General features: G+C 45.9%; 1 protein-coding gene across 1 annotated transcript in view; it reads right to left on the bottom strand.

Annotated features, from left to right (window-relative positions):
- Nucleotides 1-24,601, bottom strand: part of LOC120933742 (natural killer cells antigen CD94-like) — a 51,569-nt gene extending 26,968 nt beyond the window's left edge. Inside the window, exons 1-5 of the mRNA XM_040347116.1 lie at nucleotides 24,517-24,601; nucleotides 18,352-18,426; nucleotides 16,490-16,600; nucleotides 6,643-6,684; nucleotides 1,719-1,867 (exon numbers count right to left, since the gene is read on the bottom strand). Of these exons, the coding sequence (XP_040203050.1) occupies nucleotides 1,719-1,867; nucleotides 6,643-6,684; nucleotides 16,490-16,600; nucleotides 18,352-18,426; nucleotides 24,517-24,526 (387 nt within the window). The 5' untranslated portion in view covers nucleotides 24,527-24,601. The remainder of the gene's footprint in view (nucleotides 1-1,718; nucleotides 1,868-6,642; nucleotides 6,685-16,489; nucleotides 16,601-18,351; nucleotides 18,427-24,516) is intronic.
- Between the last annotated feature and the right edge of the window lie 696 nt (nucleotides 24,602-25,297).

Below are 25,297 nucleotides of genomic sequence, written 5' to 3'. Positions count from 1 at the left end.
GATCCGCTAAATTCAGACGGATGGAAACCCTATTTTCCATCTGTCCGGCGGATCGGATTGGATGAAAATGGACTCTACGGTCCGTCTTCATCCGATCCCCCATAGGGGAGAGCGGAGCTCTGACAGGTCCGTCCCTGCACAGTGTGCAGAGATGGAGCTGTCATATGCCTGCTCAGCGGGGATCAACGGAGCGATCCCTCCTGAGCAAAGCGGAGACCGTACTGGAACACGTCCGTGTGAAAGAGCTCGTACACACGACCGATTTTTCCGGCAGGAAAACTGCCATGAGAGCTTTTGGCCGGGAATCCCGGCCGTGTGTATGCTCCATCGCAGTTTTCCCGACAGGAAAACTGCGGGGGAAAAAACAGAACATGTTTTCTTTTTTCCCGCCGGAATTCCCGGCGGTCTTTTTCCAGGCAGTTTTCCTATGGGCATACGCAAAGAGAACATGGCCCGGATTCACAAAGCACTTACGCCAACGTATCTCGAGATACGCCGCGTAAGTGTAACTATGCGCCGTCGTATCTATGCGCCGTGCCCACAAAACTAGATACGCCTGAAAATAGGCTTCCTGCGACCGACCTAACTTGCCTACACCGTCGTATCGTGGGCGCATATTTACGCCATACGCCAGGCACATTTGCCGCTCCCATAGATTTTCTATGCACATATGCAAATGAGGGAGATACGCTGATTCACAAACGCAGTTGCGCCCGGCGCATCATATACGCGGTTTGCGTAAGTCGTACGTCCGGCGTAAAGTTATTCCCCATATAGGAGGCGCAACTCATGCAAAGGTATGGACCAGGGAACACAGCCGTCGTATCTTTTGTCGTTTACGTTGTACGTGAATATGACTAGGCGAAGGTTACGTTCACGTCGTAGGCAGTGATTCGACGTATCTTAGGCAGTTGTCTCGACGTGATTCTGAGCATGCGCACTGGGATGCGGCCACGGGACTGCGCATGTGCTGTTCATTTGAAGTACCTTTATGGCGCTTGGCCCATAATTTGCATGGGGTCACGCCTCATTAGCATGGCTCACGCCCACTTCCACCTAAACTGGCTTACGCCGAGGAAACCCAGCGTATCTTTAACAGCAAATGTTTTGTAAATCCGGCGTAGCGTAAAAGAGATACGCTATGGCGGCATAAATATGCGCCGATGTCTGTGAATCCGGGCCTAAGTTTTCTTTTTTCCAGCTGGGATTCCCGGCGGTCTTTTTCCCGGCAGTTTTCCTATGAGCATATGCACAGCCGGGATTCCGGACCAAAGATCTCATGGCAGTTTTCCTGTCGGGGAACCCGGTCGTGTGTAGGGGGAAAACGTTACCGAGCAGGTTCTCGGTTTCCCCCTCGGGATTCCCGGCGGTCTTTTTCCCGGCAGTTTTCCTATGGGCATACGCAAAGAGAACATGTTTTCTTTTTTCCCGCTGGGATTCCTGGCGGTCTTTTTCCCAGCAGTTTTCCTATGAGCATACGTACGGCCGGGATTCCAGACCAAAGATCTCATGACGGTTTTCCTGTTGGGAAACCCGGTCGTGTGTAGGGGGAAAAAGTTACTGAGCAGGTTCTCGGTTTTCCCCTCGGGTTTCCCGGTGGACTTTTTACCGCCGGGAAACCCGGTCGTGTGTACGAGGCATAAATGTCATTATAACTACTCTGTGTTTGCTACACATAAGGCGGTCAGGACCACCACATCCAGAGCTCAGACAGTTACCAATTCATCCTTGTCCTTCAGGGTCAGAAGAACGCTGTAATTCTTGGCACATTCCTCCCGGCTCCTCTCCCAAGTATCCGAAGTATTTTGGAAATAGTAGCATTTGGAACCAATTGTTTTCCAGCCTTCGGGGCAGCAGGAACCAATTCCTAAGTGAGAAAAGACAACCTTGAAATTTCCATAAGCTTAAAGTCCAACTCTGGGAAATCTGAAACTTCTCCCTTGCAGTGGGGATGCACTTCTACCAACCCAATCCTTCACTCTTTCTGTAGATGGCACTCCCACCTACTACGGCAGTGGACAGTCCTTCGGTGTCCTCATGTCCAGTGGAAGACTATGACATCCGAGGACTTTAGAACACTGGAGAATGGGGGGAAAATACACAGTGTAGACCAGTCTAGCAACACTGAGAAGGAGAGGATCAGTAAGTAAATCCACATTGAATCTACTTTCTCATGCCCTCTGGACCTAAACTAGCAGGTAACCCTTGTCCTTGCCTCACTGCAAAAGAGAATGTTCAAGCTTCCTGGAGTTCATCTTTAAATTGTAATCTATACATTGCGATCTGGCACTTGAAATGATGTACCCCCATCCCTAACAATACAATCCAACAAAACAAGTGCTCATGGGACTTTATATGAGGTACAACACAAGTAAATTAAACAATTTTTACAAATTTCTTCCCTTTCAACCAGCTCCCCTGGCATGCCTCCTCCAGATATGCACTGTACCTCACTCACCGACCGTCTCATGCCCTGAGTCCATGGTTAAGAACTTAATCGGGCATGCGTTCCAATCGCTTCTCTAGCCCCTCTGTTCCAGGACACCTCTTCCATGACTGTGTAAGGATGAGGCTCCCTCCCAGCTCCTGGGCTCCTCCGCCAAGGTGCGTACCCACCGAGATGGGGATGGGCCACCTGCTGCAATCTAGCACTCAATTTTTCATGTGTGCCAGCCAACAACTCCCCTCAAGTGGGCAGGCCTGCCCCCTGCCAATTCCAGTTGGGGATTGGTCAGGGCTCCTCACAAGAGCTCCCTGTCACTCCAGCTCTTAGCCCTGCCCTTCTTGCAGAACATTCTCCCTGGAAGCAGGGGAGGTGCCCAGGAACTGAAGCACAGGTGGTCACACCCACTGCTACACTAACCACTCCCTGCCCCCAGATCAAAGCAAGCAGGCCTAGCCTGAAGCATTGGCCTACCTAAATGTACCTGCTTGGCAGCTACCACACAAAATCCTCACCTCTAGCACCTACCTATGGTAGAGGGTGCTACATATGTATGCAGGATTTTCATCCATTCTTTCTATCTCCTCCTCCACAGAACTATGTTTCCCGTACTTTCCACAAAACTTTTCTTCTATGTATTCAGGAAATCTTTTTACACAATTGAATTGATGAAAAGACAAAGGGCCATATTCTCAGAGAAGTTACGATGGAGTAAGTCAGATACTCCATCGTAACTCCCTTTTTAGGCCAGTGTATCTATGCTCCTGATTCTCAGAATCATTTTTGCATAGATACACTTAAGATCCGCCATCTTACACTGGCGGATCTTAAATGCAATGACGCCGGCCGCCGCTAGATGGCATTTACGTGAAGGAGTCATTTGCATATGCAAATGATCCTTCTACGCCGATTCCCGAACGAGTTCGCGTCGCGTAACCGTCGCTAACGTCGTTTGCGTAAGCGGAAACTTTCCCCTGCTATATGAGGGGTACGTTTCCGCAAGTCTCGCGTAGGCCATGTTACGGATGGCGTCGGGTCCCCGTCGTGTTTTTTCGTCGGATACGTCGTTTACGTAAGTCGTTCTTGAATACGACTTTACGTCAATGACGCACACGTCGGCGTCATTGACATTTTCCGCCGAGAACTGGAGCATGCGCACTGGGCTTTTTGCAGCCCGGCGCATGCCCAGTTCTTTTGCATCGGGGGCGCGCTTCATTTGAATAGAAGCCGCCCCCTTGGAGATCCGCCAGGCTACGCCGGGACACTTACACTCCGCTGTCCCAACTTATGGAGCAAGTGGTTGGGGAATACAACACCTGCTCCAGTAAGTTGGGACAGCGGAGTGTAAGTGCCCTAAGCGAAGCAGGCGGAGATTCTTTGAGAATATGGCCCATAGTCAGCTGATTAGACAAAAAAGTGTTTTGAAAATTGGTCATATTAACTGCAGATATTGTACCCTCCTCCACAGAATTATGTATGCAGGATCTCCTTCCACTACTTCCTCCTCCACAGAATTATGTATGCAGGATCTCCTTCCACTACCTCCTCCTCCACAGAATTATGTATGCAGGATCTCCTTCCACTACCTCCTCCTCCTCCACAGAATTATGTATGCAGGATCTCCTTCCACTACCTCCTCCTCCACAGAATTATGTATGCAGGATCTCCTTCCACTACCTCCTCCTCCACAGAATTATTTATGCAGGATCTCCTTCCACTACCTCCTCCTCCACAGAATTATGTATACAGGATCTCCTTCCACTATCTCCTCCTCCACAGAATTATGTATGCAGGATCTCCTTTCACTACCTTCTCCTCCACAGAATTATGTATGCAGGATCTCCTTCCACTACCTCCCCCTCCACAGAATTATTTATGCAGGATCTCCTTCAACTATCTCCTCATCCACAGAATTATGTATGCAGGATCTCCTTTCACTATCTCCTCCTCCACAGAATTATGTATGCAGGATCTCCTTCCACTACCTCCCCCTCCACAGAATTATTTATGCAGGATCTCCTTCCACTACCCTCCTCCTCCATAGAATTATGTATGCAGGTTCTCCTTCCACTACTTCCTCCTCCACAGAATTATGTATGCATAATCTCCTTCCACTACCTCCTCCTCCACAGAATTATGTATGCAGGATCTCCTTTCACTATCTCCTCCTCCACAGAATTATGTATGCATAATCTCCTTCCACTACCTCCTCCTCCACAGAATTATGTATGGAGGATCTCCTTCCACTACCTCTTCCTCCACAGAATTATGTATGCAGGATCTCCTTCCACTACATCCTCCTCCACAGAATTATGTATACAGGATCTCCTTCCACTACCTCCTCCTCCACAGAATTATGTATGGAGGATCTCCTTCCACTACCTCCTCCTCCACAGAATTATGTATGCAGGATCTCCTTCCACTACCTCCTCCACAGAATTATGTATGCAGGATCTCCTTCCACTACCTCCTCCACAGAATTATGTATGCAGGATCTCCTTCCACTACCTCCTCCACAGAATTATGTATGCAGGATCTCCTTCCACTACCTCCTCCACAGAATTATGTATGCAGGATCTCCTTCCACTACCTCCTCCACAGAATTATGTATACAGGATCTCCTTCCACTACCTCCTCCTCCACAGAATTATGTATACAGGATCTCCTTCCACTACCTCCTCCTCCACAGAATTATGTATGCAGGATCTCCTTCCACTACCTCCTCCTCCACAGAATTATGTATGCAGGATCTCCTTCCACTACCTCCTCCACAGAATCATGTATACAGGATCTCCTTCCACTACCTCCTCCTCCACAGAATTATGTATGCAGGATCTCCTTCCACTACCTCCTCCTCCTCCACAGAATTATGTATGCGGGATCTCCTTCCACTACCTCCTCCTCCACAGAATTATGTATGCAGGATCTCCTTCCACTACCTCCTCCTCCTCCACAGAATTATGTATGCAGGATCTCCTTCCACTACCCTCCTCCTCCACAGAAGTATGTATGCACTTACCATTAAGCCTCGTACAAAAGATCTGATTTTCCAACGGGAATTATGTGTTGACAGACTGTTGGCTGAAAATCTGACCGTATGTACGTACCATCGGACAATTATTGTTGAATTTTCTGCTGACAAATGTTGGAAGGCAGGATTTAAATTTTTCTGCGGACAACCGCCTATTGTCGGATTTTCCATTCGTATGTACACAAGTCCGTCAGACAAAAGTTCAAAGTACAAACACACTTGCTTGGAATCAATGCTCAACAAACACAACAATAGCAGAAGGTGCCCAAAGGGTGGCGCTAAAGAGCTGAAAAACGACGTAGTACGTAACTACGCTCGTGTTTATTGGCCGACAATTGTGTGCCGTTTGTATACAAGACAAGTTTTTGGCCAACGCCCTTCGGACAAAAGTCCAACACTTTGGCCCGGATTTACATACATCGGCGCATATTTATGCCAGCGTAGCGTATCGAATATACGCTACACCGACGCAGCGCAGAGAGGCAAGCACAGTATTCATAAAGCACTTGCTCCCACTTGCTTCCGAATCTACGCTGGGTTATGAAAGCGTAAGTCGTCTAGAAGTGGGCGTGAGCAATGCAAATGAGGTGTGACCCCATGCAAATGATGGGCCGAGCGCCATAAAGATACGAATAACGAACAGTGCGCATGCTCAGAATCATGTCGGAACTACTCCCTAAAAAACGACGGATCACTGCCTACGACGTGAACGTAACCTACGCCCAGCCCTATTCACGTACTACGTAAACGACGTAAAATACGACGGCTGTGTTCCCTGGTCCATACCTTAGCATGAGTTGCACCTCATATATGGGGGAATAACTTTACGCCGGACGTACAACTTACGCAAACCGCGTATATTATGCACCGGGCGAAAGTACGTTCGTGAATCAGCGTATCTCCCTCATTTGCATATGAAAATCAATGGGAGCGGCAAATGCGCCCACGATACGACGGCGTAGGCAAGTTACGTCGGTCGGATGAAGCCTATTTTTAGGCGTATCTCAGTTCATGGGTACAGCGCACAGATACGACGGCGCATATTTGCACTTACGCGGCGTATCTCGAGATACGTCGTCGTAAGTGGTTTGTGAATCCGGGCCATTGTCTGCGGAAAATCCAATCCTGTGTATGAATTCAAAACAATCAGGGAGCATTAAATACTTACTATAAGCTTTCAGTTGTGTAATTTCTTCTTCAGTATTATTATCTGAGAATATAAAAGAATTCATATTAGTGAATGTTCCTTGATGCTTGAGAACTCACAAAAGATAATTAGGTAGATTCAGGTACATTGGAATAACTTTAGGGCGGCGTAGCCTAGCCTGTTTAGGCTACACCGCCGTAAATTAGCTAGGCTAGTAGTGATTTTCGATCTACTTACCTGCTAATCTACGGCGGCGTAGCCTCAAACGAGCGGGCGTAAGGGCGCCTAATTCAAATTGGTTGGAGGGGGGCGTGTTGTATGGAAATGAGGCTTAACCTCACGTTTTTTGACTTTTTTTACACTGCGCATGCGCCTACATTTCCCAGGGCGCATTGCGGCTAAGTACGCCGTACGGGCCTATTGATTTCGACGTGGACGTAAACGACGTAACTCCTGATTCGCGGATCGACTTACGCAAACGACGTAAAAAATTCGAACCTCGCGGCGGGAACGGCGGCCATACTTTAACATTGTTATTCCACCTCATAGGTGGAATAACTTTAGGCCGCCTAAGGCCTTACGAAAACGACGTAATTCGACTGCGGCGGGCTGACGTACGTTCGGGAATCGGCGTACAAGCTCATTTACATAATCTACGCTGGCCGCAATGAAAGCGCCACCTAGCGGCCATCCGAAAAATTGCAAGCTAAGATAGAACGGTGCAAGCCGTCCTATCTTAGCTTTGTTTAAGCGTATCTCTGTTTGAGCATACGCTTAAACATACGGTGGCGTAGATTCGGAGTTAGGTCGGCTTATCTACTGATAAACCGGCCTAACTCTTTGTGAATCTACCTAAATATTTCCATGTTTGGGAGGCACAGCTTTGGTATATAGAAAGCCATAGTATAGAATGTCTGTATGTTAACTGTAAACGGAAATTAGACATGTGCGGTTTGTTTCGTTCCGAATCGAAATTTGGACGAATTTTCATTATTAGGAAGTTTGGATGTGTCCGAATTATCGAATTACAATAGTAATGAATTTAAGCAAATCAGAAATTCTGACAAAACTTGATTTGGATTCGAAAACAAATTTGAATCTAAATCGAATTAAAAAACAATTTTAAAGGTAAATTGAATTTGAAAAAAGTTAGAAATCGATTTTCTAAAAAAAAGTTAAAACAATAGAAAAAAATTTGAATAGAAAATAATTGAAATAAAAATTAATATAGAATAAAATAAAATAGAAAGAATATAACCATTATATTCTTTTTTTTTTTTTCATTTTTTTTATTCTATTGATTTTTCCATTCTATTCTTTTCTATTATTTTATAATCTTTTCAATTCAAATTTTAATTCATTTTATTCGAAATTTGAATTTCGGAAGATAGTTGGTCAGTATCAATAGCCTAATGCAACAGCTGCATTTAAATGGGGGGAAAAAAATCTAATTTTAATGTGTTTTCAAATTCGAATACCGGTTTAATAATTATTTTCAATGTTTTTTCAAATGTGGTCGAATTTTTCAAATTTGGTCAAATTTTTCAAATTCGAATTTAAAAACGAAATTAATGAAACGAATTCCAAAAAAAAATGTAACAAAACAAATTTATATAAATAACGAATCAAAACAAACTGAAATTAAACATTTTTTTTTCAACCTGCACAAGTCTAATGAAAATATAACATGATTGTGTAAACTATCAAATGTGCAAGGGCATAGATCTATGAATGCACAAAACCATTACCCTACTAACCCTTACTACATAATTATATATGTGGTGTCTTATCCCACTGTCTCTTCCACAAAGAATTATGAGGCAGATTCACGTAGGACTTACGCCGACGTATCTTCTTATACGCTGCGTAAGTCCACGGATGCGCCATCGTATCTATGCGCCGTATTCTTGAAACCAGATACGCCTGAATTCTGGCTCCATCCGACCGACGTAAGTCTCCTACGCCGTCGTATCTTGGGTGCATATTTACGCTGGCCGCTAGGGGCGATTCCATTGATTCAAGCGTTGAATATATAATTGACCTAGATACGCCGATTCACAAACGTACTTTCGCCCGTCGCAGTAAGCTACACTGTTAACGTAAGGCGTACGTCCGACGTAAAGTTATCCCACCTAAAGCAGGGGTAAGTCATGTTAGGGTATGGACGTCGGAACAGCCGTCGTATTTTACGTTGTTTACGTAAGTCGTACGTGAATGGGGCTGGGCGTAGGTTACGTTCACGTCGTACGCATGGAGCCGTAGTTTCTTAGGGAGTATATGCGACGTGATTCTGAGCATGCGCGTGCATGCGCCATTCGTTCGGCCATTAATTTACATGGGGTCAATGTTAATTTTAATACAACACGCCCACTACCTTCCAAATTTGAATTAGGCGGTCTTACACCGGCCCATTTACGCTACGCCGCCGTAACTTAGGGAGCAAGTGTTTTGTGAATACTGCTCTTGCCTTTCAGAGTTACGTTGGCGTAGCGCATATGAGATGCGATACGCCGAGCTACCTGAATCTAGCTCTATGTCTTTGGGTCTCCTTCCACTACCTCCTCCTCCACAGAATTATGTATACAGGATCTCCTTCCACTACCTCCTCCTCCACAGAATTATGTATGCAGGATCTCCTTCCTCTACCTCCTCCTCCACAGAATTATGTATGCAGGATCTCCTTCCACTACCTCCTCCTCCACAGAATTATGTATGCAGGATCTCCTTCCACTACCTCCTCCTCCACAGAATTATGTATGCAGGATCTCCTTCCACTACTTCCTCCTCCACAGAATTATGTATGCAGGATCTCCTTCCTCTACCTCCTCCACAGAATTATGTATGCAGGATCTCCTTCCACTACCTCCTCCACAGAATTATGTATGCAGGATCTCCTTCCTCTACCTCCTCCTCCACAGAATTATGTATGCAGGATCTCCTTCCTCTACCTCCTCCTCCACAGAATTATGTATGCAGGATCTCCTTCCACTACCTCCTCCTCCACAGAATTATGTATGCAGGATCTCCTTCCACTACCTCCTCCTCCACAGAATTATGTATGCAGGATCTCCTTCCACTACTTCCTCCTCCACAGAATTATGTATGCAGGATCTCCTTCCTCTACCTCCTCCACAGAATTATGTATGCAGGATCTCCTTCCACTATCTCCTCCTCCACAGAATTATGTATGCAGGATCTCCTTCCACTACCTCCTCCACAGATATATGTATGCAGGATCTCCTTCCACTACCTCCTCCTCCACAGAATTATGTATGCAGGATCTCCTTCCACTACCTCCTCCACAGAATTATGTATGCAGGATCTCCTTCCTCTACCTCCTCCTCCACAGAATTATGTATGCAGGATCTCCTTCCACTACCTCCTCCTCCACAGAATTATGTATGCAGGATCTCCTTCCACTACCTCCTCCTCCACAGAATTATGTATGCAGGATCTCCTTCCACTACCTCCTCCTCCACAGAATTATGTATGCAGGATCTCCTTCCACTACCTCCTCCTCCACAGAATTATGTATGCAGGATCTCCTTCCACTACCTCCTCCTCCTCCACAGAATTATGTATGCAGGATCTCCTTCCACTACCTCCTCCTCCACATAATTATGTATACAGGATCTCCTTCTACTACCTCCTCCTCCACAGAATTATGTATGCAGGATCTCCTTCCACTACCTCCTCCTCCACAGAATTATGTATGGAAGGATCTCCTTTAACTACCTCCTCCTCCACAGAATTATGTATGCAGGATCTCCTTCCTCCACCCTCCTCCTCCACAGAATTATGTATGGAAGGATCTCCTTTAACTACCTCCTCCTCCTCCTAATTGATGATGGATCTACATCGGGGGACGTTGTTTTTTTTTATTTTCAACAAATGTAATTGTCAAAAACTGTGTGTGTGTTTTTATTTAGTTTCAACACTTTTAGGTGAATGAGTAGTGGTACAATGTACCCCATAGTCATTCACATGGGGGGGCAAGATCTGGGGGCCCTCTTGTTAAAGCGGGCTTCTAGATTCTGATAATCCCCCTGCCCATAGACCCACCCAGGGTTGTCAACATGGGGCAAGGTGCTTTGGATTGGGGGCAGACAGAGCCCCCCATGCTCCAAGGCACCCCCTATGTTGAGGGCATATGACCTGGTATGGTTCAGGAGGGAGGGGCCGCTCACTAGTCCCTCCCCTTTCCTGGCCTTCCTGGCTGCATGCAGGGGTCTGGTATGGATTTTGGGGGGGACCCCACGCCATTTCTTTTAAAAACATTTGGTGTGGGGATTCCCCTCAAAATCCCTACCAGACCTATATATATATATATATATATATATATATATATATATATATATATATATATATTCCAGATTCTGATAAGCCCCCCGCCCGCAGACCCCCACAACCACCGGGCAAGGGTTGTGGGGATGAGGCCCTTGTCCCCATCAACATGGAGACATCCTCCCCATGTTGAGGGCATGTGGCCTGGTGCGGTTCAGGAGAGGGGGGGCCGCACTCTGCCCCCCCTCTTTTCTGCGGCCGGCCAGGTTAACATGCTCGGATAAGGGTCTGGTGTGGATTTTTGGGGGAACTCCATGCCATTTTTTTTTTAAATTTGGGGTGGAGTTCCCCTTAAAATCCTCACCAGACCAGAAGGGTCTGGTATGGATATTTGGGGGAATCCCACGTAATTTTTTTTTAAATTGACAGCGGGGTTCCCCTTAATATCCATATCAGACCTGAAGGGCCTGTTAATGGAATTTGGGGGGACCCCCAGCTTTTTTATTTTTATTTTTTATGAATGAATCATCTCTGAATTGCCAGAGCCGACAATTCATTAGAGCCGCAAAGCCGGTTTTAAATGCCTTTTTTTCTTTCAGAAATGACACTTTGTGCAGGGACAGTTCTATGTACGGGAAACATGCGCTTTTTCACATGCTGACTTTACACCCCCCCCCCAAGGTACGAAATTTAAAGTAATATTACACTTTTATTGTTTCACTTTTAGCATTATTAAATTCACTGCTCCTGAAAAAACTGCCGTTTTTAAAACTTTTTTTGCATTGATACATGTCCCCTGGGACAGGACCCAGGTCCCCAAACACTTTTTAGGACAATAAATTGCATATTAGCCTCTAAAATGAACACTTTAGATTTCAAATGTTCGAGTCCCATAGACTTTAACGGGGTTCTAAAGTTCACACGAACATTTGGTGTGTTCGCAAGTTCTGATGCGAACCGAACAGGGGGGTGTTCGGCTCATCCTTAGTCTGAGTATTAACTGGTCTAAATCCCAGATCTGATTGACAATCCCCCTCCCCTCATTCACATCCCCTCCTTTGGCTCTGGAATGGGTTTCCATGGCTGATTAGCTGCATCCAAGCCTTACATCACCAAATGCAATGCAAAGCTTTAGATGCAGTGGTGTAAAGCATGCTGCCACTGGACTCTACAGCAGTGGAAACGTGTTCTCTTAATTGACAAATCACGCTTCTCTGTCTGGAAATCCAATTGACGTGTCTGGGTTTGGTGGTGGCCTTCTGGACAGTACTTGCCTGACTGCTTTGTGCCGAGTGTATAGTTTGGTGGAGGGGGGATTATGGTGGGGGATTGTTTTTTAGGGGTTGGGTTTGGCCCCTTAGTTCCAGTGAAGGAATCTCTTAAGGCGTCAGCATACCAAGACATTTTGGACAATTTCATGCTCCCAACTTTATGGGAACAGTTTGGGGATGGCGCCTTCCTGTTCCAACATGACAGCGCAACAGTGCACAAAGCAAGGTCCATAGAGACATGGATGAGTGAGTTTGGGGTGGAGGAACCTGACTGTCCTGGCCTCAACCTGAAAGAACACCTGTGGGATGAATTAGAGCATAGACTGTGAGCCGGGCCTTCTCATCCAACATCAGTGCCTGACCTCACAACTACGCCTCTGGAAGAATGGTCAAACATTCCCATTGACACACTCCAAAACCTTGTGGACGGCCTTCCCAGAAGAGTTGAAGCGGTTATAGCTGCAAAGGGCGGGGCCAACTCAACATTGAACCCTACGGACTAAGACTGGGATGCCATTAAAGTTCATGTGCGTGTAAAGGCAGGTGTCATAATATTTTAAGTAATATAGTGTAATCCGGGTGTGGTGTGCAATGTCTCTCCCCTCATATCTGCTGTATTCCCTGAACCCTACATTACCTGCATGCCCTTTCCTTAACATCCTCCACATCATTTCCCCTTATATCCATGGTATTCCTTTACATCCTCTGCATGCCTTTCCCCTTCAATTGTCTTCTTGAATATAGTCATATGGCCTGGATTCAGATAGAGATACGACGGCGTATCTCTGAGTTCCGACGGTCGGATCTATGCGGCTGATTCATAGAATCAGGTTCCGCATAGATCCCCCTAAGATCCGACAGGTGTAAGTGACTTACACCGTCGGATCTTAGGCTGCAATCTCCCGCTGGCCGCTAGGTGGCGTTTCGTTTTTTTGTACGCGACGAATATGCAAATGAGGAGTTCCGCCGATTCAGAAACGAACGCCCGCCCATCGCATTTTTTTTTACGTCGCTTGCATTCGGCTTTTTCCGGCGTATAGTTACCCCTGCTATGTGAGGGATATCCTATGTTAAGTATGGCCGTCGTTCCCGCGCCGAGTTTTGAATTTTTACGTAGTTTGCGTAAGTCGATTCAGAATACGGCCGGACGCAAGTTACGCTCACGCCGAAACCAATGACGTCCTAGCGACGTCATTTGGAGCAATGCACTCCGGGAAAAATCGCGGACGGCGCATGCGCTGTTGGATCGGCGCGGGGACGCGCCTGATTTAAATTGTAGCCGCCCCCTAGCCGCGGAATTTGAATTCCGCCGGGGGATTTGCGATACGCCGCCGTAAGTTTTGAGGTAAGTGCTTTCTGAATACAGCACTAGCCTCAAACTTGCGCCGGCGGATCATAAATCAGATAGATTACGCGGATCTAAAGATCCGCTAATCTATCTGAATCTACCCCATTAGTGTTCAGAGGTGAACAGACCAGGGGAGCACAATAAGGAAAAGTTATCACAATTTTGACATTTCAAGACTTGGTGCTGCCCAGTAGCGGCTGGTGCTCCAAATTTTCAGGGGATGGCAAAAAAACTAAAAAAAAAACAAAAAACATAAATTGCCACTGTGCCCATTAAACGCAGCCAATGTGCCCATCAAACGCCGCCAGTTTGCCCCCAAATGCAACCAATTTGCCCCCTCAAATGCAGCCAGTTTGTCCCCCCAATTGCAGCCAGTTTGGTGCCCCCAAATGCTGCCAGTTTGTGCCCCCAAATGCTGCCAGTTTGTCCCCTCAAATGCAGCCAGTTTGTGCCCCCAAATGGAGCCAGTTTGGACCCCCAAATTCAGCCAATTTGTGCCCCCAAATGCAGCCAGTTTGTCCCCCCAAATGCAGCCAGTATGTCCCCTCAAATGCAGCCAGTTTGGACCCCCAAATGCAGCCAGTATGTCCCCTCAAATGCAGCCAGTTTGGACCCCCAAATGCAGCCAGTTTGGACCCCTAAATGGAGCCAATTTTGTGCCCCCAAATGCAGCCAGTTTGTGCCCCCAAATGCAGCCAGTTTGTCCCCCCAAATGCAGCCAGTTTGTGCCCCCAAATGCAGCCAGTTTGTGCCCCCAAACGCAGCCAGTTTCCCCCCAGCCCGGCACTTATCCTCCTCTGGTCAGCGCCGTCCTCCTCCATGCTCCCTCCGCTCCCTCGATGTCTTCTGCCGCCCTCGATGTCACTTCAGCCAATCAGGTGACCGGAAACCAGACCCGGTGCACCTGATTGGCTGAGAGGCGAGTCAGTATTAGGCCCCGTACACACGGTCGGTTTGGTCCGATGAGAATGAACCGAAGTTCATTTTCATCGTACCAAACCGACCGTGTGTATAGGCTATCGGTCTGGTTTCCTTCGGTCTAAAATTTCTAAACATGCTTCAAAACCGAACCGATGGAGCGCTGCCCCATCGGACCAAACCGATGGTTAGTACAGAAAAGCATCGGTTCAAAACCCGTGCATGCTCAGAATCAAGTCGATGCATGCTTGGAAGCATTGAACTTCGTTTTATTCAGCACGTTGTGTGTTTTACATCACCGCGTTCTGACCCGCTCGGATTTTGGACTGATGGTGTGTACACATATCAGGCCGTACAGCCACTTCAGAGGTGAACCGATGAAAACGGTCCGACGGGCCAGTCTCATCGGTTTGGTCCGACCGTGTGTACAAGGCCTTAGGGAAACTGTGCCCATTAAACGCAGCCAATGTGCCCATCAAACACCGTCAGTTTGCCCCCAAATGCAACCAATTTGCCCCCTAAATTTCAGCCATTTTGTGCCCTCCAAATGCAGCCAGTTTGTGCCCCCAATTGCAGCCAGTTTGTGCCACCAATTGCAGCCAGTTTGTGCCCCCAAATTCTGCCAGTTTGTCATCCCAATTGCAGCCAGTTTGTCCCCCCAAGTGCAGCCAGTTTGTCCCCCCAAGTGCAGCCAGTTTGTGCCCCCAAATGCAGCCAGTTTGTGCCCCCAAATGCAGCCAGTTTGTGCCCCCAAATTCTGCCAGTTTGTCCTCCCAATTGCAGCCAGTTTGTGCCCCCAAATGCAGCCAGTTTGTCCCCCCAATTGCAGCCAGTTTGTGCCCCCAAATGCAGCCAGTTTGTGCCCCCAAATGCAGCCAGTTTCCCCCCAGCCCGGCACTTACCTTTCTCGGGTCAGCGCTGTCCTCCTCCATGCTCCCTCCTCTCCCTCGATGTGTTCTCCTGCCCTCGATGTTGCTTCAGCCAATCAGGTGACCGGTAACCAGACCCAGTGCACCTGATTGACTAAGAGGCAGGTCAGTGTTAGGGAAGCGATTCCCTAACACAGCACTGTTTAAATGAGGGGACCAATGCAGCAAGTTTGTGCCCCCAAATGCAGCCAGTTTGTGCCCAAAAATTCAGCCAGTTTGTGCCCAAAAATGCAGCCAGTTTGTCCACCCAAATACAACCAGTTTGTGCCCCCAAATGCCGCCTGTTTGTGCCCAAAAATGCAGCCAATTTGTGCCCAAAAATGCAGCCAGTTTGTGCACAAAAATGCAGCCAGTTTGTCCACCCAATTGCAGCCAGTTTGTGCCCCCAAATGCAGACAGTTTTACCCCCCAAATGCAGCCAGTTGGTGCCCCCAAATGCAGCCAGTTTCCCCCCAGTCCGGCACTTATCTTCCTCTGGTCAGCGCCATCCTCCTCCATGCTCCCTCCATGTCTTCTGCCGCCCTCGATGTCGCTTCAGCCAATCAGGTGACCGGAAACCAGACCCGGTGCACCTGATTGGCTGAGAGGCGAGTCAGTATTAGGGAAGTGATTCCCTAACACAGCACTGTTTAACCAGGGAACGCACAGCCTGTGCGCCCTCTGGTTAACCATTTGGAAGCCAATTAGAGCCCACATGCTTTAATTCGGAAGCCTATCGGAGAATCTCGCTCTAATCAGGCACTTCCAAAACACACCCACCGCTGTTTTTCAGATGGCCCGCGCTCAACAGGGGGCCGGACACCTGAATAGGGGGGGGGGCGGTGTCGACAATGCATAGATTCATGCAATGCATGAATCTATGTATTGTTGATTGATGGGTGCAGGACAGAGGGGGCGGCGCTCCTGCACCCACTATGGACGCACTGCCACTGGTGCTGCCTCTTCTAGCCTTTCTGCCCTAGGTGCTGACCCCCCCAGGTGCCATTATAGAAAATACATCCCTGTCTGCCTGCAAAACAGTGAGTTTAAACCAATATTCTGATAATACATGTGTCCGAATTTTTTTAATGCAATCACAAGAATTTAAATGATAATTACAGTATAATAGAGATACTCACAGTGATTGAAGAGGACACCGGTGAGGATGAACAAAATCAGGAGAGCCAATATAAGGAGGACCCCCAGGATCAGTATCACCCGGTGCTTTCTACTCCTGACAGCCGGAGTCTCTACAGACAGAGAGGATAGTGAGTAATCCTGAGTGTATCAGACGGTATAATAATCCTCCAGAATTCTTATCTCACATAAAGACATTTAATATTCATCCCGGATCATCTGTGTGCTCCACCCCATCATACAAACCTTTAATATGAGGTTATTCTGCTGATTTATGGATCTTCTATAACTGTATATGCAGGGCTCAAAATTTCAAGTCCTGAGCTACTAGCCAGGACTCAAGGGTTACTCGCCACCAGTTGCCACATCCAACCCCTAACCTGCCCCGCCCTAAATCTGCCCCTAAACACACCCTCAGAAATTATATCATAAAGTGACACTGAAGATATATATATTTTTTAATAACAAACATGTTATATTTCCACTGTGTGGCTCGTTTTGCACACAGTGGCCCCCAATCCACGTCTTCTGGGGTCCCTCGGCGGCTGTCATGGCTCCCCCTCCGCAAGCTTTCCACCTTCATGCATGGTGGAAAGCTCTTGCGGGCGCGCTCCTGTGATACAGCGGCGGGCATAGCTGCCGACTGTATCAATCGGTCCCGCCCCCCCCGGCGTGCCGCGTCATCCGTTGTGATTGACAGGAGCGCCAGCCAATGGCTGCGCTGCTATCAATCAGTCCAACCAAACCAATCAACGGCTGGAAACCAAAGAGGATGGCGGGGACGAGCGTGGGACTATCTAGGGGTGAGGTAAGTAAAATGGGGGCTTGGGGGGGGGGGGCGGTGCTGTCCGATGTTTTTTCACCTTAATGCATAGGATGCATTAAGTTGAAAAAACATTTACCTTTACAACCCCTGCCTGCCCATGCCCACGGACAACAAACTTTGCACACTTGTAGAGGAAGAATGGGGCTATATGTGTGCCAAGATCCGGGTCCAGGGTACCTATGACCGGCCAGCACCAGGTCCCCAAAGTCACTGAAAAAATTACTGTTTAACATTGGAGTCTATGGAAGGGGTTCCCGGGTTTGAAAAAAAGGTGCTCATCGGCCGTATATCCCCCGGACAACAAACTTTGCACAGAGCGGGGCTACATGTGTGCCAAGTTTGGGGTGACTCGAGTAATAAGCCGAGGGGGGCATTTTCAGCACGAGTATATACGATATATCATACAGTATATCATACTTAGATGTGACATTTATAGTGAAGCATGACAACCAATGAGATTCTGGATTTTATTACCTCTATACAGATATAATAAGAGGTGATATCTGATTGGTTGCTCTGGTTTATAGAGCCAGTATTGGTATTAGGCCTCGTACACACGATAGGTTAAACAGATGACAACGGTCTGATGGAGCGTTTTCATCGGTCAAAACCGATCGTGTGTGGGCCCCATAGGTTATTTAACCATCCGTTAAAAAAAAGCCAACTTGCTTAAAATTTAACCTATGGATTCCTAACCGATGGGAAAAAAACGATCGTTAGTAGGCACAACCATCGGTTAAAAATCCACGCATGCTCAGAATCAAGTCGACGCATGCTTGAACTTCATTTTTTTCAGCACATCGTTGTGTTTTACGTCACTGCATTCTGACACGATCGTTTTTATAACCCGATGGTGTGTAGGCGTGACAGACCATCAGTCAGCTTCATCGGTTAACCTAGGACAACTTCAGACCGTTCTCATCGGATGGACTGATTGTGTGTACAAGGCTTTAGTAGACATGTGTCCTATAAATGGAGACTCGGGTCCTCAGCTGTCTATAATAGATGGAGAAGATCCCCTTCATTATAATAACTTACCTTTGGCTTTTTCTGTTTTGGTCATCTTCTTTACACGGAGATCAAACATATTGTTATTGTCCTCACTGAGTTGATCTGTAGAGGAACAGAGACCTTCATATGAAAACTTACAGGTTCTGGAGAGGATATTCAGAGAATGCAATTAGATATAATGGAGCTCTGATGTCGTGCTCGCCCCCTCCCTTGGGACTACATCCCTGCGGGGAGACGCTGTGAGATGTAGTACCAAGGCAGGGGGCGAGCACGATCATCCGGTAGCGGATTAATGGCGGGGTGTCGGAAGCTTTCCTGGTGTCCAGGCGCACCAGACAGGGGTGTCCCCTTTCACCAGGGCTATTCGCACTGGTTATGGAGCCCCTGGTAATTGCGTTGCGCTCAACCACCCCCCCCCCCAAATTCAAGGGATCAGTGTGGGTACTCTGACTGAAACAATGGCCCTTTATGTAGATGACCCAGTACTGTTTATTCGAGACACAGGACCTTCCCTACAGGCTGCACTGTCACTCCTAGGCAAGTTTACAGAGGTCTCTGGCCTCAAGGTTAACTGGACCAAGTCCAACATACTTCCCCTGCGTTCCCATCCCATGCCTGGGCAGGCGGACCCTGGTAATCCGCTACAGTGGGTTACTCAAATTAAGTACTTGGGACTCATAACCAACTCAGTGACGGACTTCATAGGTCTCAACGTTTCCCCGCTACTGGCTATTTTTAAAAATAAATGACACACTTGGAAAAACTCCCCTTGTCACAAATTGGGAAGATAAATTTGATTAACCTCCTGGGACCCACGCTATAGTCAAATGACGGCTACAGCGCGGATCCCAAAATCCAACAGGACGTCAATGGACGTCCGCCCCTTTGGGCGTTCCCCGCGCGCGCTTCAGAGCGCGCAGCGGGGAAACTCTGTGTTGGCCGTGTCCCTTGGACACAGCCAATTACAGATCGCCGCGAACGGCCAATCAGAGTGGCCGTTTGCGATGCGATCTGTGCGGCCAATGAGAGATGATCTCATATGTAAACATATGAGATCATCTCTCATTGCCGTTTTACACAGAGACAGCGGTGCTGTCTCTGGAGAGGAGACCGATCTGTGTCTCTTGTACATAGGGACATAGATCGGTCACCCCCCCAGTCACCCCCCTCCCCCACAAAGTTAGAACACTATATAGGACACACATTTAACCCCTTCCTCACCCCCTAGTGTTAACCCCTTCAATGCCAGTCACATTTATACAGTAATTAGTGCATATTTATAGCACTGAACGCAGTATAAATGTGAATGGCGCCAAAAATGTGTCAAGTGTCCGATGTGTCCGCCATAACATCGCAGTCCCAATAAAAATCGCAGATCGCCGCCATTTCTAGTAAAAAAAAAAAAATACTAAAAAATAATAATTCGGTCCCCTATTTTGTAGGCGCTATAACTTTTGCGCAAACCAGTCGCTTATTGCGATTTTTTTTTTTTTTTTACCAAAAATATGTAGAAGAATACGTATTGGCCTAAACTGAGAAAAAAATTATTATTATTTTTTTTTAAATTGGGATATTTATTATAGCAACAAGTAAAAAATATTGTATTTTTTTCAAAATTGTCCCTCTTTTTTGTTTATAGCGCAAAAAATAAAAACCGCACAGACAATCAAATACCACCAAAAGAAAGCTCTACTTGTGGGGAAAAAAGGACGTCAATTTTGTTTGGGAGCCACGTCGCACGACCGCGCAATTGTTAGTTAAAGCGACGCAGTGCCGGAAGCTGAAATTTCACCTGGGCAGGAAGGGGGTATATGTGCCCAGTAAGCAAGTGGTTAAAGCGGAGTTCCACCCAAAAGTGGAACTTCCGCTTAAACCACTCCTCGCCCCCTTACATGCCACATTTGGCATGTAATTTTTTTTTGGGGGGGAGTGGGGGCTTCAGGAGGAGTGGGACATCCTGTCCCACTTTCCTCCTTCCGCAGAGGGGCCGCTAAGGCGATACGTCATATCACCTTTTGGCGGCCCCTCCCTGTAGGCGATCGCCTGGGACACGTGACAGGTCCCAGGCGATCACCTGTCCAATTAGATAGCGCAGCGCCGCTCGCACAATGCGCAGTGAGTGCCTGGCCGTGAAGCCGAAAGCTGTCACGGCCGGGTGCCCACAGTAACAATGAGGACGCCGGCCTGAGAGGGGGGGAGAGGAGCGGAGCTCCGGCCGGCGCGTCGCTGGAACATGGAGCAGATGAGTGTATGTTTATTAAAAGCCAGCACTTTTTGTAGCTGCTGACTTTTAATAAACATAAAAAATGCCTGGAACACCCCTTTACGATGAAAATGTTACCCTTATTCTTGTATATCCTAAGAAATTCCACAGTGTGGATCCCCAAATCGATTTTCAAATCAATAGATAGCATGCTCTCCTCCTTTTTATGGCACAGAGGTATCCCCCGCCTGAGATTGGCCATACTTCAGCAGCCCTGGGGGGGAAGGGGGCCTAGCGGTGCCAAATATTTATGAATACTTCCTCGCTGGCCAATTGACAGTGGCTCACCGCTGGCTAACTACCCCCACAGATGATGCCTCGATATCACTGCAAGCTGCCTGTGTGGGACCATATGAGGCACTATTCCTCTTGGTATACAGAGGATTGAATGCTCCGTACTTCTTCCATGCGCTCAGTTATTAAGGCATGGTCCGTGGCCCAGGGGCTCAGACCTTCTAGGCCCAGCAAATTTTCCCCTAATCTACCCCTATGGAGAAATCCAAACCCAACGCATTTCTTCGACTACACAGACCCGGTAGTCTGGACTAAATACGGGATTAAGACTCTGCACCACATAGTATCGAATGGCTCTCTGATGACCTTTGACGACCTGAAAGAGCGCTATATGAGCGCTAGAAACACATATGAGGTCACACTTAACCCCTACAGTGCCCCCTAGTGTTTAACTCCTAAACTGCCAGTGTCATTTTCACAGTAAGCATTTTTATAGCACGTTTTGCTGTGAAAATGACAATGGTCCCAAAAATGTGTCAAAATTGTCCGATGTGTCCGCCATAATGTCGCAGTTATCAAAAAAAAAATCGCTGATCACCGCCATTAGTAGTAAAAAAAAAAAATGATTAATAAAAATGCCATAAACCTATCCCCTATTTTGTAAACGCTATAAATTTTGCACAAAACAATCTTATTGCAATTTACCAAAAATAGGTAGAAGAATACGTATCGGCCTAAACTGAGGAAAAAAAAAAAACGTTTTTTATATATTTTTTGGGGGATATTTATTATAGCAAAAAGTAAAAAATATTGCATTTTTTTCAAAATTGTCGCTCTATTTTTGTTTATAGCGCAAAAAATAAAAAACGCAGAGGTGATCAAATACCACCAAAAGAAAGCTCTATTTGTGAGGAAAAAAGGACGCCAATTTTGTTTGGGAGCTACGTCGCACGACCGCGCAATTGTCAGTTAAATCAATGCAGTGCCGAATCGCAAAAAGGGGCAAGGTCCTTAACCTGCATATTGGTCCGGGTCTTAAGTGGACTTCCACCCAGAAAAAAAAATGTTTACAAAAAATTCAAAACAAAATAGAAAAAAAAAATGTTATACCTGTTGCTATGCTATGAAGTCCGTAATCTGCCTCTTCTGTCTTCTTCTGCATCCTCTTCTAGTGAATGGGGCGTGCTGCTTTCTGGGAACTGTGTGTAATCCCAGAGAGCAGCCGCCCATTCACAAGTCGGTGCAAGACTCGCGCATGCGCAGTAGGAAACAGGCAGTGAAGCCGTAAGGCTTCACTGCCTGTTTCCCTTAGTGTGAATGGTGGCGTGGGACCTACACCAGGGATGCTCGAGGGATCGGCATGGAGGGGGGGTGTATCAGCGCGGGTGAGTAGGACAGGTAAGTGTTATACACTGTTAGTAGCTGCTGACATCCCGCTTTAATGTTGTATGCCTGTATTAAAATCTTCAACAAAAAGACATTTACAAAAAAAAAACACACTGTCCACCCCCCCCCCCCCCAAAAAAAAAAGAGAGCATTGTAAAAAAAAGTTTAAAAAAATAAAAGAATTGTTATAAATAAATATTGAAAAGTTTGTTATATATATTGATAAATATTGTAAAAAAAAAAAATACTGACACTGTCCACCCCCCCCCCCAAAAAAAAGCATTGTAATAAATAAATACTGAAAAGATTGTTATATAAAAAGGTTGTTTTATTTATTTTTATATGTCCCCCCCCATATGCAGCCATGTCCCCCCCATATCCAGCCATGTCCCCCCCCATATATGCAGCCATGTCCCCCCCATATCCAGCCATGTCCCCCCCATATATGCAGCCATGTCCCCCCATATCTGCAGCCATGTCCCCCCCATATCCAGCCATGTCCCCCCCATATATGCAGCCATGTCCCCCTTACCGTACATGCTGCCGCGCCGCCGCTTGATTAATACGGGCGGGGAACATTACAGCTTTCATTTGAATAGCTGTAGTCTTTCACGCCGCACTGCGTATAGACACTCCCCCTTGCTCGGGATTGGACAGTTCACTCAAGGGGGAGTGACTATACGCGGCGCGGCGTGAAAGACTACAGCTATTCAAATGAAAGCTGTAATGTTCCCCGCCCGTATTAACCAAGCAGCGGCGGCAGCGAGGATGCGGCGTAGCGGCGGGATGCGGCAGCGGCGGGGGGGGGGTGCAAGTATTCTATTTCGGTATCGGGGGTATTTGCGGGAGTACAAGTACTCCCGCAAATACTCGGAATCGGTCCCGATACCGATACTAGTATCGGTATCGGGACAACCCTAATTATTATTTATATTTATTTTATATTTAGGTTTCATTATTTTTACATTTATAATAATTTTTCACACTTTTTTTCTTACTTAGGTAATTTTCTTTACTTCATACATTTTTCTCAGTTGCACCTTATCCTCTTAATTTGTCTCCTTTTCCCACTCATTTCTTTCTTTTTTCCTATTTTAATTTCTCTATCATCTTTATCCTTTTTTATTTTTCTCTTATTTTCCTCTCCTTTTGTCTCCTTTTTCTGTTTCTTTTTTCCTTTTTTTCTCTCTTTCTCTTTATATACCCCCCCCCCTTTTTTTATCTGTTCTTCTTCCCTCCTTCCCCTCTTCTTCCCCCCTTTTTTATCTCCTTTTTGCCGCCATTCAGCTTTATCTATTTACACTTTCCTGTGTCCTCCATTACTTACTCCATGGTCTGCCGTTTCTTGATTACACATATATATATATATATATTTATATTGAAAAATATTGTAAAAAAAAACACTGACACTGTCCACCCCCCCCCCCCCCCCCCAAAAAAAACTAAAAAAGCATTGTAAAAAAAAACTAAAAAAAGAATTGTAATAAATAAATAGATATTGAAAATGTTGTTATATAAAAAGGTTGTGTGTGTGTGTATATATATATATATATATATATATATATATATATATATATATATATATATATATATATATATATATATATATATATATATATATAGTTATATTGAAAAATATTGTAAAAAATAAATAAAAAAACATTGACACTGTCCACCCCCCCCCCCCAAAAAAAACTAAAAAAGCATTGTAAAAAAAAACTAAAAAAAGAATTGTAATAAATAAATAGATATTGAAAATGTTGTTATATAAAAAGGTTGTGTGTGTGTGTATATATATATATATATATATATATATATATATATATATATATATAGTTATATTGAAAAATATTGTAAAAAATAAATAAAAAAACATTGACACTGTCCACCCCCCCCCCCCCCAAAAAAAAAGAAAGCATTATAAAAAAACAAAAAAATAGAATTGTAATAAATAAATAAATATTAAAAAGGTTGTTTTATTTATATATATATATTGAAAAAATATTGTAAAAAAAAAAAAACACTTAAATAAAATCAAATTGTAAAAAATAATATATATATATTTTTTAAAGAAATAAAATAAAACCTACGGACTCAGTCCATGTGTCATCAGTGCTGCATATTAGTGCCACTGTCACGTGACATTAGAAAAAGTATCGGTAATCGGTATCGGCGAGTACTGGAAAAAAAGTATCAGTACTTGTACTCAGTCCTAAAAAAGTGGTATTGCGACAACCCTAGTAAGTAATACTAAATATTATTCTGTCAGGGTACCTGCCTCCCCGAATATTCATCAATTATCAGCCTACCTGGCTCCATCTCCAGATTTCCAGTCCCCCCGATGGCACTCTGTGAATTGTCAATTGCGTGTTCTGTGCGATCCGCGTCTCCAACATCTGCTGTTGCTTCATTTATAGTCTTCCTATAGGAAGATGTTGCCTCATTCTGTATTTTGGGAACTTACAAATTCCACAATAAAAGGGAAGTGTGTGGAGTTCTGTAGAATTCTGTATATCATTACTGTACAGAAATTTGTGCCCGCTCATGAACAGGATATTTCATCTCAGCGGTTTCTGATTTTAGAATACATTGGTGTGCATTACTTACCATCAAATATTACATTAGAGCTGGACATAAATTGCTTGTTAAAGAGTGGACCATCACTTACACTGGTCTTGTTGGAGGAGGAGGGGGGGGGGCGTGAGTGAAAGAGGGGACACAATCATGGTGGACGATGGAATGGAGAGAGGAGATATCAGCCTGGCTGGATAAGAAGGGGGGGTTGTATGCAGGGGCGGACTGACCATTCGGGCACTCGGTCACTGCCCGAGGGCCCCATGCAAAACCAGGGACAGTATGTAAAAATCTGTGTTTTAAAAAAAATCCCAAGATTATAGCTGCCCCGCCTCTCCAGTACCTTCTCAGTGTGTGTGTGTGTGTATTCTGGGTTTATGTATACTATGTGTGTATATTGTGTGTCTGTGTGTGTATACCGTGTAGGTATACTGTATGTGTGTGTGTGTATACTGTGTGGCCCCATAATCTATTGCTTGGGGGCCCCATAATCTCCTATTGCCCGGGGGCCCCATG

Source organism: Rana temporaria, chromosome 3 (assembly GCF_905171775.1).
Source record: "Rana temporaria chromosome 3, aRanTem1.1, whole genome shotgun sequence".
NCBI classification, from domain to species: Eukaryota; Metazoa; Chordata; class Amphibia; order Anura; family Ranidae; genus Rana; species Rana temporaria.
This window is presented reverse-complemented; position numbering and strand designations above follow the sequence as displayed.